Source organism: Nomascus leucogenys, chromosome 8, assembly GCF_006542625.1.
Source record: "Nomascus leucogenys isolate Asia chromosome 8, Asia_NLE_v1, whole genome shotgun sequence".
NCBI classification, from domain to species: Eukaryota; Metazoa; Chordata; class Mammalia; order Primates; family Hylobatidae; genus Nomascus; species Nomascus leucogenys.
The window spans coordinates 102,747,959-102,765,146 of record NC_044388.1 but is presented as its reverse complement, the minus strand read 5'-3'; the positions used below and the strand labels follow the sequence as shown (position 1 = coordinate 102,765,146).

The 17,188-nt window shown below is 58.3% G+C and overlaps 1 protein-coding gene and 1 long non-coding RNA gene across 4 annotated transcripts in view; one reads left to right on the top strand and one right to left on the bottom strand.

Annotated features, from left to right (window-relative positions):
* Positions 1 to 9,142, bottom strand: part of LMX1B (LIM homeobox transcription factor 1 beta) — an 86,873-nt gene extending 77,731 nt beyond the window's left edge. For all 3 annotated transcript variants that reach the window (XM_030816476.1, XM_030816477.1, XM_030816478.1), the window contains exons 1-2: positions 8,470 to 9,142; positions 7,489 to 7,675 (exon numbers count right to left, since the gene is read on the bottom strand). In XM_030816476.1, coding sequence (XP_030672336.1) covers positions 7,489 to 7,675; positions 8,470 to 8,608 — 326 coding nt within the window. In that variant the 5' untranslated portion in view covers positions 8,609 to 9,142. The remainder of the gene's footprint in view (positions 1 to 7,488; positions 7,676 to 8,469) is intronic.
* A 207-nt stretch (positions 9,143 to 9,349) lies between these two features.
* Positions 9,350 to 14,806, top strand: LOC105740229. Its single transcript, XR_004031237.1, has 3 exons — positions 9,350 to 9,635; positions 13,859 to 13,929; positions 14,611 to 14,806. It is a non-coding gene; the product is annotated as an uncharacterized LOC105740229 (long non-coding RNA).
* The last annotated feature ends 2,382 nt before the right edge of the window (positions 14,807 to 17,188 follow it).

The following is a 17,188-nucleotide window of genomic DNA, read 5'->3' as shown; positions in this document are numbered from 1 at the left end:
GGGAGGCCTGTTCAGGAGGCTGCACTTTCTGGGCCTCCCACGCAGGACAGACAATGCATTCCTGCCAGACGGGGCTGCCTTCGGCTCATTTCCCAGCAGGAAGGAAGAAAACATACATTGACTGCATGCCCAACACTGGCTGGCATCGGGGTTTGTTCCACTTTATTCTCAGAGCAACCCTGTAAGATTGGAATTACTACCCCCTTTTCACAGAGAAGGGAACTGAGGCTCAGGAAGAGCTGTCAGTCCTTCCCTAAAGGCCCTTGGCCTTTGTCACTGGGAGATGGAGACATTCTGGATCCCCATTCTATAACTGCCAATAAGCTTGCTCTTCCTTTGAGAAAATGTGCCCCACCCAGGACCCCTCCATTTGGAGGAGGTCACCCCAGAGCACCCTGATCCTCTGGAACCCCAAAGGCCTGGGCAGCTTAGTCCTGGTCTGGCGCCCACACCCAACAGCCCAGTAACTATAGCAATCCAGGAGTCACATGACAAGAGTCACAGAGTCCCCTTGGAAGGCAGGAGGCTGGAGAAAGGGGAACAGCAGTCACACCCAACTTGTCCCATCCCAACCCAGTGCCGCTCCTCCCCTCCTGTCGCTGCTGAAGCTCCCGGAGAGGCGCTTGGGGGAGGGACCCCTGGCGGCCCTGTGTCTCAGCATGCTCAGTTCATCTTCAGCTACCCAGCAGCTTGGTGGCCTCCTCATTCCTGCCAGCCCCAGTGGGCATCGCTGTTGCTCTGGGTGGCCGTCACAACCTTCCCCAGCTAGCCACCTCCCCACAGTTCCCGGGGAAGCCTCTCTCACAGCACTGGCCCGGCCAGGAAGCAAACATCTTTGTTTCTTCTGGAACCAGGCTCCAGGAACCAGGTTTTTCCTTCAGCAACACTTCCCCCCGGTTCACCAAGTGCCAAGGCCAGCCAGGTGCCCTGCCATCAGCCAGGACATTCGTCCAGGGCTGGTCCGGGCCAAGATCCCAATTGAGACAAAGCCTCCCCACAAATGTACCCACACATCCCCAGATCCCCAGCCCCTCATCCTCCGTTTGGGGCCCCAAGGTCAGCAGGGCAGGTCCAGCGGCTGCCAGTCAAGATGCTGAGCAGAAATGGATACAGTATTATCCAGGGAATAACAAAGGAAGGGCCCACGCGGAAATTTATTTGTACTGATCAGGCGAAGCAAAGGTAAAGGGCAGAGAGGAAGTGCTGTCAGCCGGCCTGAAACCCAAGAAAGTTGCCATTCCGAGACAGTGGCCCCTTATGCCCCACCACTCCTCACCGCAGCAGTAGTTAAAGCAAACACAGGCCCTTCACTGCCCCGTCAGTTACACCTTCCCCCCAAAATTACACAAACTTTGAAACATTTTTCTGAGAGAAGATGGATGCTTCAGGAGACTTGAGGTCAAGGCTAGGCTGTTTAAAGTATATTATTAACAAATAAACATTTACTGCAAAAAAAAAAAAAAAAAGGGAGAGAGAGAGAGAAAAAAACTCTATAGGCCACCGGGGAACCAAATCATGTTGCTTTTGGCATCAAATGACAGGAGACATTTATGACATGAATGGAGAACACCAGCCGGTCGATGAAATGGCAAACGTCTGCCACTTCGCTTCCTCTACCTTCGTGAATCAACTTTTTTCAAATATGGTTTTCAGCCTTAGCCCTCTCTCACTACCACCGTCTCTCCACTTCTGACTGCAGTGGCAATAAATATATGTAATTTTGGTTTTGCTCTTTGCTGCCATCAGCACAGAATCTGGTTGGAGAGGGCCGGAGGAACTTCCGGCTGGGTCAGCCAGAGAGCCAAGGGCCCTGGGTCCTCGGGCACCCCCAACTGACTGACAGCTCACACGCGGCTCCTTGGATGAGTAGAGTATCCCTCCCTTCCTCCCTCCCCTGGCTGAGGCTTGACTGTGGTGTCCAACAAATTGGAAGTTATAACTCATGTCGGTGAGAGTATCCTCCATCCTTCAGTCTAACTGATGCCAAAGTAGGACTGGTTTTTTTCCTCTTCCTTTTCTTTATTTTTTAGAAACTCCAGAGCTGCAGGACAAAGGCGGCTCCTTGGAGAAGCATCGCCAGCCACCCATGGGTGGAAACCTCACAAGGCCACAGAGCCTGAGCTGGAGGGGCCTTCTGAGTTCCTGGATTGGTGTTTCTCTACCTTTTAAACCTCATCTTCCTTCTGAGACATAGACAAATCCCCCGGACCTCTCCCCCACCTACCCCCTTCTCCATTGGCTGAGCTTTATTTTCTGTGGCTTCAATCACAAAACAGTAAGTACAAACAGTTCTTCACATATGAATTATTAAGCTTTTCCAAGCTATATGCAGGCCTTGGAGATGCCAATTGTTTCCCCGTGGAAATACTGTTGCTCTGGACCACCCTCTGTTTGCCCCCAAAGGAAAAAGAGCCAGCACACCTAGCTACCCTCCGTCTGCCCCCAAAGGAGAAAGAGCCCAGCACAGCTGGCCACCCTGTTGCGGCCCTTTCTGATAATGCAGTTGGCATCTGTGCACACCCACACAATCAGGTTTTCCACCTCTCTTGAGGTGCAGGAGAGGATAACGGATCCCCCGGAGAGTGGAATATTTTTTAAAGTTCCACCAGGTGCCTGTGTAATCCTCACAACCACCCTGCAAAGTCACGTCATCACCCCCAGTTTGTTGATGAGGCCCCGGCTCAGAGATGGGCAACCACTTAGTGAAGATCACACAGATGCTAAGACTTGGGGCTGGGAGGTGAACTCAGGTCTGACTCTGAGTCTAAAGCTCTTTTCATGGCTGAGGAAGGCAAGACTTTCACAGCGTCCTACAAAGGGAATGGCTTCCCCAGGGTGCTCCTCATCCTCCCTGCATGGAGAGGCTCATGGTAAACCCTGTGTACCATGGAACCTGGGTATAGAACCTGTTGGCAGCGTGGTGTGTGTCCTTGGAGACAAGGTATTCCCTGCCATGCTCATGGTGAGAACAGTAACAGCAATAACTTCCAGAGTATGATAACAAGCCAGGCAAGATGCCAGGTCCTTTGGGGCACCTTATCTCAAGTCCTTATGAGAATACTTGCCCCCAGCAGAATAAGTCCCCATTTCACAGAGGAGGATCAGGTAGGTGCCAGGGCCGTGTGGTCCCTAAGCCTGGCTCCAATGGACAGCGCAAGAGAGAGCTGACAGTCACCAATCACATACCCCAGAGGAGATCCTCCCAGCCTGCTTCCCCCACTCAAGAAAAATAGGGCAAACAAATAAGGCCACACCAGCCCAGCGCCCGGGGAGTCGAGGGTGAGCCAGGAGTCACTGTGAATAATGTCTCCGTTCAGCAGCAGGGGACTGCAGCCTCAGGACGGCCTGTGCTTACCGTCTTGCACACAGCCAAGGTGCTGGGGTTAAATGGAGAGGTACCCTCCAAAGGGCCAGAGGGTCCCCATACTTGGGCTGCCAGGGTGAGCCCTTTGGGCCTCAGCCCCCAGAGACAGCACCATAGAAGCCTTTTTGTAAGGCAAAGTCCTAGCTCCTCCTCCCAAGCAGACAGTTTCCAGGACAGGCGCTCTGCAGCCCTGAGTGAGTTTGATGGTTGGGGCAGGGGGGCTCGCTGGATGGGGTACACACTGGGGAAGGGGTGCTGCTTGAGACTGGCACCCTGCAGGAGGGCCTATGGGAGGCCTTCCAGGCTGGGAGAAGTAGCAGCCAGAGAAGGCCGGAGCCTGACTGCTCTCCCCCTGGGCCACACCCGAACGCGGGAGCTGGATGGGGAGTGCGGGGGGAGAGGTGAGCCTCCCAAGAAGGTCTTTCCCGGGGTAAACACTTCCAAGGAAAGGAATGTGCAGGGCAGAGCGGTTGGGGCACTGGAGCCACAGCCAGCTGGGGGAAATTTTTTAAAAACTCACCCCAGGACTCAAGAGGGCTTTTTGTGAAACTCAATCAAAGCCTCGATACTCCCCTTCTGCCAACGTAGGCACATCCTACCTGGACAGGCGAGCCCAAAGGGCCCCCGGCGGGCCCGGCGGAGCCCTGGAAGTCTGTGCCGCCGAGAGGCTCGGCCGCCCGGGCAGGCCCTGCGGGCGGAAGGGCGCCGCGGCCCCGCCGCCGAGGTAGGAGCGCGGCCCGGGCCGGAGCCCCGCGTCTCGCCGTGCACAAAGGCGCCCGCTTGCACCCCAGCGGGTCTCGGGTCGCCAAACCTGGGAGCTGTCTTACAAGCGATTAGACTCCATTTTGTGACAGATTTTTGGACTCTCCCACCGACCCTCCCCCCTTCCGGAGCCTCCTCCAGGAATTCTCCACCTCTTCAGGATAAAAACCCTTTCCAGACGAGCGACAGACGGCAAGAAAAGAGAGTTACATAATTCTATTCGGCCAAGCCGCCAAGAAAAAAACATGAGAGTGGGGAACGTGCTTTATTTTTCATTTGTTCTCCGGTGGAGGACGGTGAAAGGTGTTCCTGATTTGGGGGAGGCTGCGTTTCCTCTCCATTTCCTAACTGGTTTTCTGTCTGAAAAGGCTGCTTTTTCTTTTTTTTTGAAGGAGCCCCCAACAATCACACATGGGGAAAAAAGAGATTTTTGGAGTTAAGAGTGAAAATGCCCAAACTCCGCGGCCGGCGCTCTGCTCTGCCTGCCAAGGATGTACAAGAGGATTTTTATCAAATTCGGCTCAATGTGCCCCAGTGTCAATTAATCACCCCCGTGGTGCGTAAGAGAACTTGGCACTTCTGGGTGTCTGGGATCTTTGAGAACAAATCGAAAGGAGGAAGAGACATTTACTAAAAATGGCAACCTCTTTTTAAGGACGTAGCCCTGCAACTCAACCAGGGGTGAGGACACATTTTTCAGAAGTTGTGTTTTGTGGGGGGATTGTTAATTTCCCAATACCGCTGACGCACAGACTCGACAAAATCAAAAAGGCACGTTTCTGTGCCCGCGTGCTTGGATTCCTGTCTGAAAAGCATTTACGCACAGATGAAATAAATATGCATCTGCAATTCTCAAAGAAAAAAAGAAATGTGAATAAAAAAAATTTTATTGTGCAAAGAACATCCCTTTCCAGTGAGCTGCTGCCTGCCTGGAGCTCCATCTCCCTGTGAAACGACTCACTGGGTATTTGTCCCCAAGATTGTCTTGATAACAACCACCCCACCCCCCACCCCCCACCCCCAGCACATCCTGCCGGCCGGCCTAGCAGATACCTAATTGGCGTTATTGGAAAAAATGGAATGAGGGAGGAGGAGTGAACTGTCCACAGCTAGAATAATGCACTCCCCACCCCAGGCTTCAGCCCCACAGGATCCAGACTGAGTGAGGTCTTCGGACCTGAGATTCGCCCTGTGCCAAAAATCATTCCCAACACACCGGACTGCACTGAAGAAGCTGGCTCTTAGGTGACTCTTTCCTTTTCTTTTTAAAACAAAATATACCTTGGACAAAGCAGTCGCAAATGCTTAATGTTTAATCGTTTTGTAAGATGAGGGGGTGAGCCGCTCATCTCTAAGGCAACATCCAGCTGAAATTTCATGGCTTTACCATTCTGTGCCTGAAGAACCAGGGGTTATCCTTTCTTTTTTTTTTTTTTTTAAAGAGAAGCTCCGTAAATAATTATGGGGAGTGGAGGGAGGGCAGAATATGTACAAGCGATTCATAAGAGTCTTTTCGATATATTAAAAACTTTTTTTTCTTTTTTTTAAGCTGTGCAAATGATTTGGAGGCTGGTTCTAGTTTCCTGGGCCCCCTTCCCCCACGTGTTGTCGTCAAGGCTGGTGGCTGAGCTGGGTGTAAGTGGCACTGCCAGAGCTTGGGATCAGGCAAGGAGAGTGAGGCCAGGGGTGCAGGTCGTGGTGGGGAGGGGGCTAGAGGCTGGTGCACCCTACAGAGGGGCTCCTCTAGCCAGCCCAGAGCCCACAGCCACATCTACCCCAAACTATTTTCCCCATTCAATTTGTGCTGCTCTATGCTTGAACTGTGACTGAACGGACTGGCATCTCCCTCTCCGGGAACTAGAATCATATTAGTCCAGGGCACAGCACAAAGCCGACCTACGGCAGTGTGCCTAAATCTGGGGTGCTTCCTACTGAGAGGAAGGCCTCAGCTGCACTCTGGGACCAGCAAAACAGCTGAACCTCTGAATGGACTCCAATCCCTACCCAAAGATCCCTCAGCCGGAAGAAAGAGCTAAGTGCAAAAAGCAGCTCAGGCTCAGCCCCCAGACCACCAGGCACAGCCAGAGCCTTTTGGGGTAGAATCCGATGCCCTCTCTAGGGTTCTGGTCTACACTATTTCCAGGCCTCAGTTAAACAGTTGGGCTGCGCTGCTTTTCACTAGGCCCTGGACTGGGGACAATCCCTGGGCAGAGCAGGTAGGTTGCACTCACCACGAGGCGCTGGCAGCCCAGCTTTTCTTTCCCTGGAAGCTTGGGCATACACAGCCCTCTCTGAGCACCAAACCACCTAAGCAGCCTACCCACTCTGCAGCCTCATCCAGGACGGTTTTCTGGCATCACGAAAGTTTTTGCAGGCACCCACTGTGTCTGCAACAGAGCTTTGGGGATCACCAAACCCCTCTTTCAGTTGTGGCTCCTCACTGCCTCCCTCCCAATTGCAGTGCCAGGCAGAAAACCCAACAGGTCAAAAGAAAAAGCCTGCATGTCCTGTTATCTGTCCCCAACCCCGGACATACAAATCCAGTCTCAGCTGAAAACTAGTTAGCAAGAAGGGCTCAACCCACATCTCCGTCCTCAGCCCTGAGGTTTGGGTTATACCAGGGCAGAGCGGGCCATCCCCCTCCTCAATACACACTACCAGAAAGGAGGCCTTGTGGGGAGGGCTGATTCAGTCAGCTCCTCACTCCCATTGGGAGCCCCAAATTGTAACTTGCCACCTTTTGAGGTCCTCTTCCTAGAATGCTTCTCCAACCAAAGAAAACTGCAAGTACAAAATTCCCGCATGGAACGGTTTGGGGAATATGGACATTCTTTTCTCTCCATCAGGGACTAAAAGTGCAGCAGGGAGCCTGGCAGAAAGGGGGCCTCCCTTGCCGCTCAGGCCGTTCAGTGTCCCAGCACTCCACCTCCTGGCTCCTGGCTCCAGGAATCCCAAACCCCCACACACCAGGACCTTGAAGCAGTCCGCCAGGCTTGGCTCCCTAAAACATTGTTTTCCTTTGGAAATCAATTTTGGGTTCCCAATTCAGGCCTCCGTAGCGCCAGACCCTATATCCCAGGACCCAGGCACCAAATCCCTCGACCGGCCCAGCGCAGGATTCCGGGACAACGGATGGCAACTGGGGGCCGTCCGGAGGCTCCCAGGACCCCATCAGTGCCGGCTGGGCTGGGCTGGGCTGGTCCGCCCCAGCCCCAAGACGCGCAGCTCTCGGAACCCTTGGAGCTACCCGGCCCAGCCGCGCACAGAGCCGGCGGCAGAGCGGGCGCGGGCCGGGCCCGGCAAGGGGCTGACCGGGCTCGAGTGCCGGGCGGTGGCGGGGAAGGAGGACGAGAAGCGCTTACTGTTGGTAGTCTTGTTTGCAGTACAGTTTCCGATCCCGGAAGTAGCAGCTGGTGGTGAGGGCTTGCTGACACGCCGCGCACTGCAAACACTCCTCGTGCCAGGACGACTCGTTGACTCGCATCAGGAAGCGGTCGGAGATGGGCCGCTGGCAGCCCTCGCAGACGGCGGGATGCGAGCAGTCGGAGCCTGTAGCGCACAGGGCGAAAGCCCGGCCGTCAGCGCCGCCCGGCCCAGCCCCGGCGTCCCGGTCGCACCGGGCCCACAGCCCCCGGCCCCGAGGGCTCGGGCCGCCCGGGATCACCGTCTGCCGCCTGCGCTCCCCGGACCGCCGCGCCAGGGGCCGTGCGGCCCCGGTTAGTCCGTCCCAATCCTCGGGCTCCGGCGTGGAGAGGCCGCGGGCCTCGAGCCTTGGCTCGGCGCTGTGCTCTCCCCTTCTCCGGAGAATCCGCGCTCCGTGTTAAGACAAATGAGAACGAGCACGGCGCAGGGTGGCCGGCTGGGACCAAGACAGGCGAGGTGAGGCTGGGGCGCTCGCTGGCTGACACGCCCCACGGTGGCGTTCGTGGTCTTCTATCCCCGATCTCCCCAAAATCTGTGGTTTGAGTGACCAGGGAGACGTTTTTCTCTTAGAATCTCCCCCACCCCAGGTGACCTTGCGCCTCTCTCAAGCTCGCCAAGGTGATTGCTAGGTCCTCCATCACCCCTGCCACCCGCCACCTACCACACCGGAGTGGCAGCTCTAGAGCCTAGGCCTGGAAAGGATGGTGGGTGGCGACTGGAGCTGTCCTGTCCCCTCAGGACGCCTGCCAGAGGCTTACTTGCGGCCCTCTGGCGATCACTCCAGGAGTCCTGTCCCTGCCTCCTCCCCATGTCCTGCAAACCCATTTCCTTTATCCGTTGGCCCGGACGCCCGTGTCCACAGCCGGACGACGCCCCATCCCACGCCCGAGACCACTCGGGAGTTCCGACCCCGCACTCACCCAGCAGCACCCCCAGAGTGGCGGGCCCGGGGCGCAGGGCGTGCTCCTCCATCTTGATGCCGTCCAACATCTTGGCGCAGTCCGTCTGCCCGCGAGGGAAGCACCTCTCCAGCGACTCGGGACCTGTTGCTATATCCATGGGACGCGGGGCGCGCTGCGGACCCCGCCGGCCGGGCTGCTCGCCCGCCGGCCCGTCCACCCGCTCTCCGCCGCCGCGGCCCTGGAGCCGGGGAGGCGCGGCCCCCGCAGGGCAGGGGTTGCGCCGGCCCCCGGCGACCGTGGAGCGGCGACGCGCTGGCCCCGGGCCCCGGCGTCGTGCGGGCGGGCCGGGGCGGCTGCAGCCCGCGCCGCGCTCTCCCGGACACTTGCAGCCACGCGCGCCGGCTCCTCTGTCACCTGCTTGTCAGTCCCGGAGCCCGGCGGCGGCGGCGGCTGCAGACGGAGCCGCGGGGAGGAGGCGGCGGCGGCGGTGGCGGTGGCGGTGGCGGCGGCGGCGGCGGCGGGCGGGGGAGGGGGTGGGGGTGCAGGGGCGGCCCCGCGGGCCGCGGGGGGCGCGCGCGGCGCAGCGGGGTCCCGGGCGGGGCGCAGCGGGCCGCGGGGCTCCGTGCGCGCTCCCCGCGCTACTCCAGTGCCATGGTGCGCCCGCGGAGCCGCCGGGTTTAGAGCTGGGGCTGGCGGCGGAGGGATACGGGCCGCCTCACCCTTCGAAACTTCCTGACATTTGAACCCCGCGGCCGGTATCCCTGCGCCGGGATGCGCCGCCGGCTCCACGTCAAATAGTGCCGTCCCGCCCCCCCGCTCGCCCCGGGGCTCCGCGCCCCCGGCCCGCGCCCCGCGCCGCCCCTGTCCCCGAGCGCAGGCCCCGGCGCCCCGGCCCGGCCGGCCGCCCCGCGGACCCCTCGCAGAAGTTTTGATCGCCTTCGAAACAAATCCCTCTGCTCCACCCCCTTGAAAAATTGATTTGGGAGTTGGGGAGCGAAGGCTTTCTTTTTTCTCCCCTGCGTTCTTTATTATTAATATTTTGTAAAGCTCCAGCGCTACGAGGAGTGGCCCCGAGCGAGGTCAGACTGCGCGGACGGCGGGGAGTGCGGCGGCTCCGCCAGGGGACGGCGCCGGCTGGGAGTGAACCCCCTCGGCTGCTCGGGAACCCCCGACTGTCGGCCGAGGTAGGTCGCGGGGGCTGAGTCGGCGTCCCCCGGGCGGCGGCGCCTGCTCGGGGCGGATTGGTCCGCGGAGAGGGCCAGCTCCCAGGAACGAAGGACGGGGGCGGGCAGAAGGCGAGGACGGCTGGCCCTGGACTCATGCGAGGGGGGCCCAGGCCCAGGAACGGGGAGTGAGCCCGGAGTGCGGGTGAGGGGTCTGGGAAAGCTCCGGGCCTGGCAGAGATTGGGCGGGGGACTGAGCCGATGGGAGGTTGGGGCCCCGGGATCGAGAATGGGGGACACTGGGCCGACAAGGAAGGTCAGGCCTGGGTTCAGGCGACCGAGAGTTTAGAGGACAACTAAGGTTGGAAAAGGGGTCCCCGGGCAGGGGCAGGAGCAGTGGGCAAGACCCGGGCCTCCTAGGGTTTGCAGTGAGGGGCGCTAGGAGGGAGTGGTGGCCCCAGGGTAGCGGCTCTAAAGAAATTAGGTTGGCTGCCAAGATCGGGGTCCTTTGGCGGGCCGGGTGCCCGGCCAGGGGTCGCTGGGACGCGCAGATCAAGGACAGTGCTCTAGCCAGCCTGGGCAAAGTGGGCCTCGGCAACGGGACGCGAAAGCTGGCGAGATGGAGCTGCCGAATCCCGCGCCAGCCGGGCCTGGCACCCGCGTCCGGTGCGAGAGGCCACTGCGTCGGACCGGCTGTCTGCGGCCCGTGGTCCCCACCGACGCGCGGCTCACCGGGGAGCAGGGGGGCGGGTGCGGCCTGGGGTAGCGGCCGGCTGACCCCCCGCGATCCGCTGCGGGGCGGCCCTGGCCCCTCCCGGAGCGAGGCAGCGGCGCGGAGCCGGGCGGGGGCGGAGGGCATGGGGGGCGGGTCCCCTGACCTCGCTGGAGGCGAAAGGGCGGATCGGATTTGGAACCTGCGGGAGGCTTGGTCAGAAGTGTCCCCCTGCGCCGTGGGGCCCCGCGGAGGGGCCTGGCTTTGTGGAGGATTAGAGGCTCCCGCCCCACCCTACCTGCGTGTGTGTCGGTGGGTATCTGTGTGTGTCTGTGCGTGTCGGGCCCCCGCCTCTGCCGCTTTTGCCTCCGTGTGCTCCTTGGCTCTGCACACACGGTGTGTGTGTCCCTGCAACCTTCCAGACTCCCAGGGGTGAATCTGTGGATCTGTGTCTGAGTCCCCTGCACCCGTGTGTGTGTGAATGTGTGGGTCCTTCGTGCCTGTGTCTGGGGTGTGTGTCCGCATCACTTCGTGCGGGGGCCTAAGTCTTTGTGCGTGTCTCAGCCTCTGTATTGTGTCTGCGATCCTTTTCTGTATGGGTGTCTCTGTCGCCTTTGTGTATCTGTGCGTATCTCCGGGGTTCTGAATGCTTCTGTGTGCTCGCGTGTCTCCCAGCGTGTGTGTGTGTGTGTGCGCGCGCGCGCGCGTGTGTGGTGGGGGGCTTTGTGCCTTCGTGTATTTCTAGGCGCCTTTGTGTGTCTAGGTCGGGGAGAGTGGACAGTAAATGTGGAGTTTCTCTCCCACATCTCGGTCCCCTCTTTGCTTGACCTGGAAACCCCAGGCCTGGACCCGCGAAGTTGGGCTGGGCCTGAGCCGCCTTCTCCGGGCATCTGGGGCGGGGGCGCGGCTGCTGCAGGGAGAAGCCGGGCGGGCAAGGCTTCGGCGCACAGAGCCAGAGCCCCGAGGCGCGGAGCCCGGCTCGGGGCCGGCGGGCGGACCAGGCACTTTCTGCCCTCTGCTGGCCGCGGTCCGTCCCTGCAACCGGGGCTGGGCGACTGCCTTCAGGCGAGAGTCCTCGTTCCAGGCCCAGACCGTCTCCCTCTCCTTCAGGGTGCACATGGTAATACTCTCTCGTCACAGGCCCTGCACCCCCAACTCCTGGCGCAGGGCTCCATCCCCTCCCCACCTTCCCTGTGCCTGGCCTCTCCTACCCTACAGCTCTCCTTTACCCCTCCTTGGCTGAATGAGGGGCCCTGCGACCCGGCCTCCCAGGCTTCTCTAACTCGGGTTGGCGTCCAGTGCCGATCTGGGGCCGCTGGCTGTGCCCAGAGGCGCATTGCCCGGACAACTCGAAGGCCTGGTTTCAAGGCAGGAGGACTTGTGGGAAGTCCCCTCTCCGTGCCGCGTCTGGTCTGTCCTGGGGCGCATGCATTCTCAGCGCCTCTTCCGCGCTCCTGCCAGTCATATCCCACGCCACCAAGGCGGATATAGGGCGGTCTGCCGCGATGCGGCCCGCGCCCAGGTAGGGGCGCTGGCTCGGTGGACGCCAGAGCCTGACTGCCTTCTCTGGTCTGGGGTGGGGCTGCTGAGTCCACACCCCTTGGGCCCCTCTGCATGCCTTCCCCGCTGTCCATTCATTCCCCCTACACACACACACACACACACCACACACACACACACACACACACCGTCCCTATAGGCCCCGTTCCTTGCCCTTTGTCCTCACTCCTCGTGTCCCGTGCTCCCAGCTGAGTTGGCCGGTCTCGGGTCCTTCGCACGCAGACGCGCAGAGGCCCCAGGTCTTTCCAGCACAACCGGGGCTCCCGCGCCTGTCCACCGCTTCCCTTGCCGAAGAAACGGTCTACTGGACGGCACAGCAGGGGCCAAGGCCCAGAGCCGGCTCCTGCCCGCAGGCGGCGAACGGCACCTTGTTCCGCCAGGCCCCTGCGGGTGCGATCCGTGACCCGCAGATTCTCCCAGGCGCCTCTGGCCCACGACGCGGGGGCCGCTCGCTCCACGCAGGCGGCTCCGGGATGCTCTCCCGCTCGGATTTCAGGGGCAGAAACAGCCTCGGATTCTCTCTACCTGGGGGAAAGACTGAGTCGGCGGCTCAGAAACACTGGAAGAAGCGAGAATGGAAAGGGGGGCTCCGGAGCGGGGGTCCCGGCTCCTTCCAGTCTGCGGACGCCCTAGCTCCATTGAGCCCCGCCCTAGCCCCCGTTGCTCCTCTTCTTAGGGCCTTGCACCCTCTCCTCTGTGCTACCCGCCTCCCTCGAGCACGGCTCTATGAGCTGCCCTCCCCCACCCCACCCAGCCCTGTCCATCCCGCCCCAGGCTGTCTGGACTGTTTTGTGCTTCTGACCAGAGCCAGAGCCACACTGCCCCCTCCCAGTTTACCATCCCAGCTGGAGGCACGGATCTAGGGCAGCGCAGGGTGCAGTCCTGGCCGGGTTCGGAGGAGTGGGAAGGCAAGGACCAGGAGCCGCGAGTGTCTCTATTCCACTCTGCCGGGAGAGCCAGGGCTGCAGGGAGCCTGGGCCGTCCCACGCTGCCCGCTGCCCCGGCGCCATCAGCCCTGCTGAACCTCAAATCCTGGAGAGGCGGCCAGACTTGGGGGACCAGAGCCGTCCCAAGCAGTGGGCCAGGTTGGGGGCTGATATTCCTGGGAGGTGGCCCCGGGTCTAGGGTCCTGGGAGAACCACATTGACTCCGGAAGTGGAGCGGGAACACCCAGAGACTGAGTGGTGGAAACTTTCCAGCCAGCAGTGACCATGTTATGCTTTTTGGACCCCAGCGGGGCTGGACCCCAGGGCACATGGACCAAAGTGTCAGGCCCCTTCTCAGCTAGAGATGGCCATGTGTGATCATCACAGAGTAACACAGCCACCCTGCCGCAGCGCGGTGCAAGTGTCTGTGGTCTTGCTGTGCCAGTGGGAGACCTCACAGCGACCTTGAACCCAGATGGAGGCCCACACAGAGGAGTAAAGGGATGGAGCCCAGCTGGGGTCCTTTGAATCCGGGCTGGGAACTGGTTCTCTCTCCCATTGGGGTTTTCCAGCCTGATGGGAGAGGGGCTGCAGGGAGACAGGATTTGTGGCAGAATTTGCTGGTGAGGCAGAGCTGGGGCTCTGAGGCTGCATACAAGTGTGTGTGTCTGTGTGCAGCAGGGAGACAGCCAGCCCCAGCAAAGCCCCTAAGTCCTTCCTGCAGCTTCCCCTTCAGTGGGTAGGGGCTCTGGCCACAGACCCGTGACTTTCCAGCACAAGGTCTGGGTCTTTAGTCATGGGATTCCTCCACAGTGGGTCAGGAGACGGCTCCCTTAGAGCCCAGGCTGCTGTCAGCTCTCAGGACTGGAGCTCTGAGGGAGACAGTGCCCTGGCCGGGTGGCCCAGTGCTGAGGTCTCGCAGTGGCTAGGAGTGGTCAAGAACAGGTCTTGGGGAGCCACCCAGATCTGGTTCAGGATCTGGCCATGGGACCTCAGGAAGGTCCTGCCCTACTCTCTGCACCTCAGCTTCCTCATCTATCCCGCAGGGTTGTGGAGAGGCTGAAACGTAAGTGCTCACCACAACACCCAGCACCTACCAGGCTTCTATACATATTTGGTAAATAATTGGATGGACACTTTGGGAGGCTGAGGCCGGTGGATCACGAGGTCAGGAGTTCAAGACAAGCCTGGCCAGCATGGTGAAACCCCATCTTTACTAAAAATACAAAATTAGCTGGGCATGGTGGCATGTGTCTGTAATCCTAGCTACTTGGGAAGCTGAGGCAGGAGAACCACTTGAATCCAGGAGGCGGAGGTTGCAGTGAGCCAAAATTGCACCACTGCACTCCAGCCTGGGTGACAGAGCAAGACTCCGTCTCAAGTAATCATAATAATTGGATGGAAGAGGGGCCCTGCTACCAAGACTTGGGGAAATCACAGCTCCCTCCTTCTCCTCCAACCAGGGCTTCAGGGCAAACAGATCCCCTGGGCTCACCTGTGTACCTCCCTCCAGGGCAGGTGAAGCTCAGCTCCAGGCAGGTGTGGGCTGGGCACAGGAGACCTCCAGGCAGTGCCCAGAGGCCCGGCACAGCCTTTACCACTGGCCCTGCTCTAGAGTCTGGGCCTGCAAGTAGCTGCTCAGAGCTGGACCCTGGCAGGGACACAGAATTAGGGGCGTTAGCCCATTACATCAAAAGCAACCATGTGGGATTCTCAAGGTGTCACATATTTTAAAATTTATTTTCTTCAAGAATCTTTGTCTTTCTTGCCAAATGGATGGGCTGGATTATTTCTGCAGCCTGTCTGGAACCGGGAGCTTCCCCAGCTGAGGACCAGAGTGAGAGCAGAGAAGGCCCAGGATCATATTTGAAACCATAAAAGCCACATTAAGACACTAAGAATAACTCGCAGAAAGACATTTTCTATGAATTGGACACAGAGTCACAAAACCCAGAAAGTTCCTTGGTCTCTATCTCACAGGCCTGTGGCTGGGGAAGGGGGCCCGATTTGAGGCTGGGGCCAGTGCCCATCCTATTTGATCTTTATCTTAAATCCACTTCAAAATGCTGTGGCTCAGCAGATTGAAGGTTCACCCCTTCCTGTAATTATTTGGTGTCTGGTAAAGTTTTTATGGGTGTTTGTGCAAATACATGCATTTGATGTGCATTTGTTTTGGTTAATACCACTTTATGTAGGAGGTGTGTGCATCTCCTGTTGGCCCTCAGAAAAGAAAAGAAAAATAAAACCAAGACTTCTGGACCAGGCAGAGGGGTGGAGCTGGGGCAATTCCACTGCCAACCGCGACCCCTGTGACATCAGTGGCTCCTGGGCACCAGTGACACTACCAGTTGTGTTTGTATTCTTTGGGTTTACCTTGTGGGGGTGATCAGGGCTGGCAGGTGGGCTTGGTGAAATCCAGACTCTAGGTAGCCTTTTTTTGAAACATAACTGGATCTGCCTCTTTTTTTTTTTTTTTTTTTTTTAAGACAAAGTCTTGCTCAGTCAACCAGGCTGGAGTGCAATGGTGCGATCTTGGCTCACTGCAACCTCCTCCTCCCAGGATCAAGCGATTCTCCCACCTCAGTCTCCCAAGTAGCTGGGATTACAGGCACCCGCCACCGTGCCTGGCTAATTTTTTTGTGTTTTTAGTAGACACAGGGTTTCACCATATTGGTCAGGCTGGTCTCGAACTCCTGACCTAAGGTGATCTGCCTGCCTCGGCCTCCCAAAGTGCTGGGATTACAGGCATGAGCCACCACACCTGGCCTGAGTCTGCCTTTTGATTACTGTCCTCTGGGCATTCTTGGTAAAGTAAAATGTATAATAAATAAGGGTGAGTTTTTAGGGGACTTTATCATTTAAGTGACAGAGCTCGTCTGTTTCTCTAGAATGTGAGCTCAGCAGATCTGGCTGAGAGGAGCTGTGGCTGTCCAGCCCTCTCTGGACAAGGCAGCAGGGTGGGGCAGGATGGGCGTTCCTCCTGTATGGCTGAGGAAGCACCTGCCCCCTAAGGGTGTCTGGGGCCAAAAGCACCCATGCCTGCCTCACGTCCCCAGCCCAGAGTCAGAAGGCAGCCTGCAGGTGTGTTCAGCTTGGCCCCTATAGGTAGTCTCTCCTCCCAGCACTGCAGCCTTGATTTATTTGTTTTAAAATTATTCTAGCATTTTTATTGAAGTATAATACACAGTAGAAAAGTGCACGAAGCATAGGATTACAAAGGGGACATGCCCATGCCACCAGCACCCAGATTAAGAGAGAGAATGTTGCTGGCTTCCTGAACTCCTACTTCATGTTCCCTCCCAGGCACCACCCACCTCCCTCGAAGGAAACTACTATCTTGGTTTTGCCTGTTTTGAATTTTCTATAAACGGAATCATCCTATATACTCCTTACTATACTTTAATCATGAGATTTTGCATGAAAATTTTGCATGGATTTTTCTCCTGAATAATCAGAGGTCTGATCACTTTGGACCCTCATTCCAGCAGCATGCTGACAAGCTGGGCCTAAATTTGTCCCTTCCACCTCCATCCCAGGCAGGACACCCACTGGATTCTGTTTGCCAGGGAGCATTTGTCTTGGTCACTCCAGCTGTCAACCCTTGGCCCCTCCCCTGGTCTTCAGCCCATCCCCAAAAGGAATCACTGGATATACACTGGGGAACTGCATCCAGAACCTTCTCTTCTCTCACCCCACCCCTCCATCTGCATCCAGTACCCTTTGAGGCAGAGATCATGAGACCTTAAACAGGTGAGGAAATTGGCACCTCAGAGAGGTGAAGTCACTTGCCCAGGGCCACACAGTGTTGTAAAGGTCAGATCCTGGATTCAAACCCGACTGGCCTGACTCCAAACCCCAGGCTCTTGTCATCTCCCCACAAGGCTCCCTCGGGCATCCAGACCCAGGCGTGAACAGTCCCCTCCTGCCTCCTTCCAGTGGGGAGGAAGCTGGACTTTTTCCAAAGGAAACGCTGGGAAACACAAAGCCCCAAACAGAAAACAGGGCAGGGATGGTTCCCAGGCCCTGGCTGCCTAACCTTGGGTGATGCAAGTCTAGTCTGGGCTAGGCTGGTCTGGACTGGTGCAGCCTCCCCAGGTGCATCAAGGGAAGGTGGCATCATGCCATGCACTGAGTGTCCACCATGGGCTAGGTACTTCATCTGTCATTCCCCAATACTCACAATGTACCTGTGAGGTTTGTATTATTATTTAGCCCCATTTTACAGATGAGAAAACTGAGGTTCAGAGAGGTTGAATGTCCTGCCTTAGACCACGGCGTCTGAGTGGCTGAGCTGGGTTTTGAATGCGTTGAGAATGGCTTCCATGCCGTGACACTGTGCTACCCTGACACTGTGCTACCCTGGCCCTGTTCTCCTT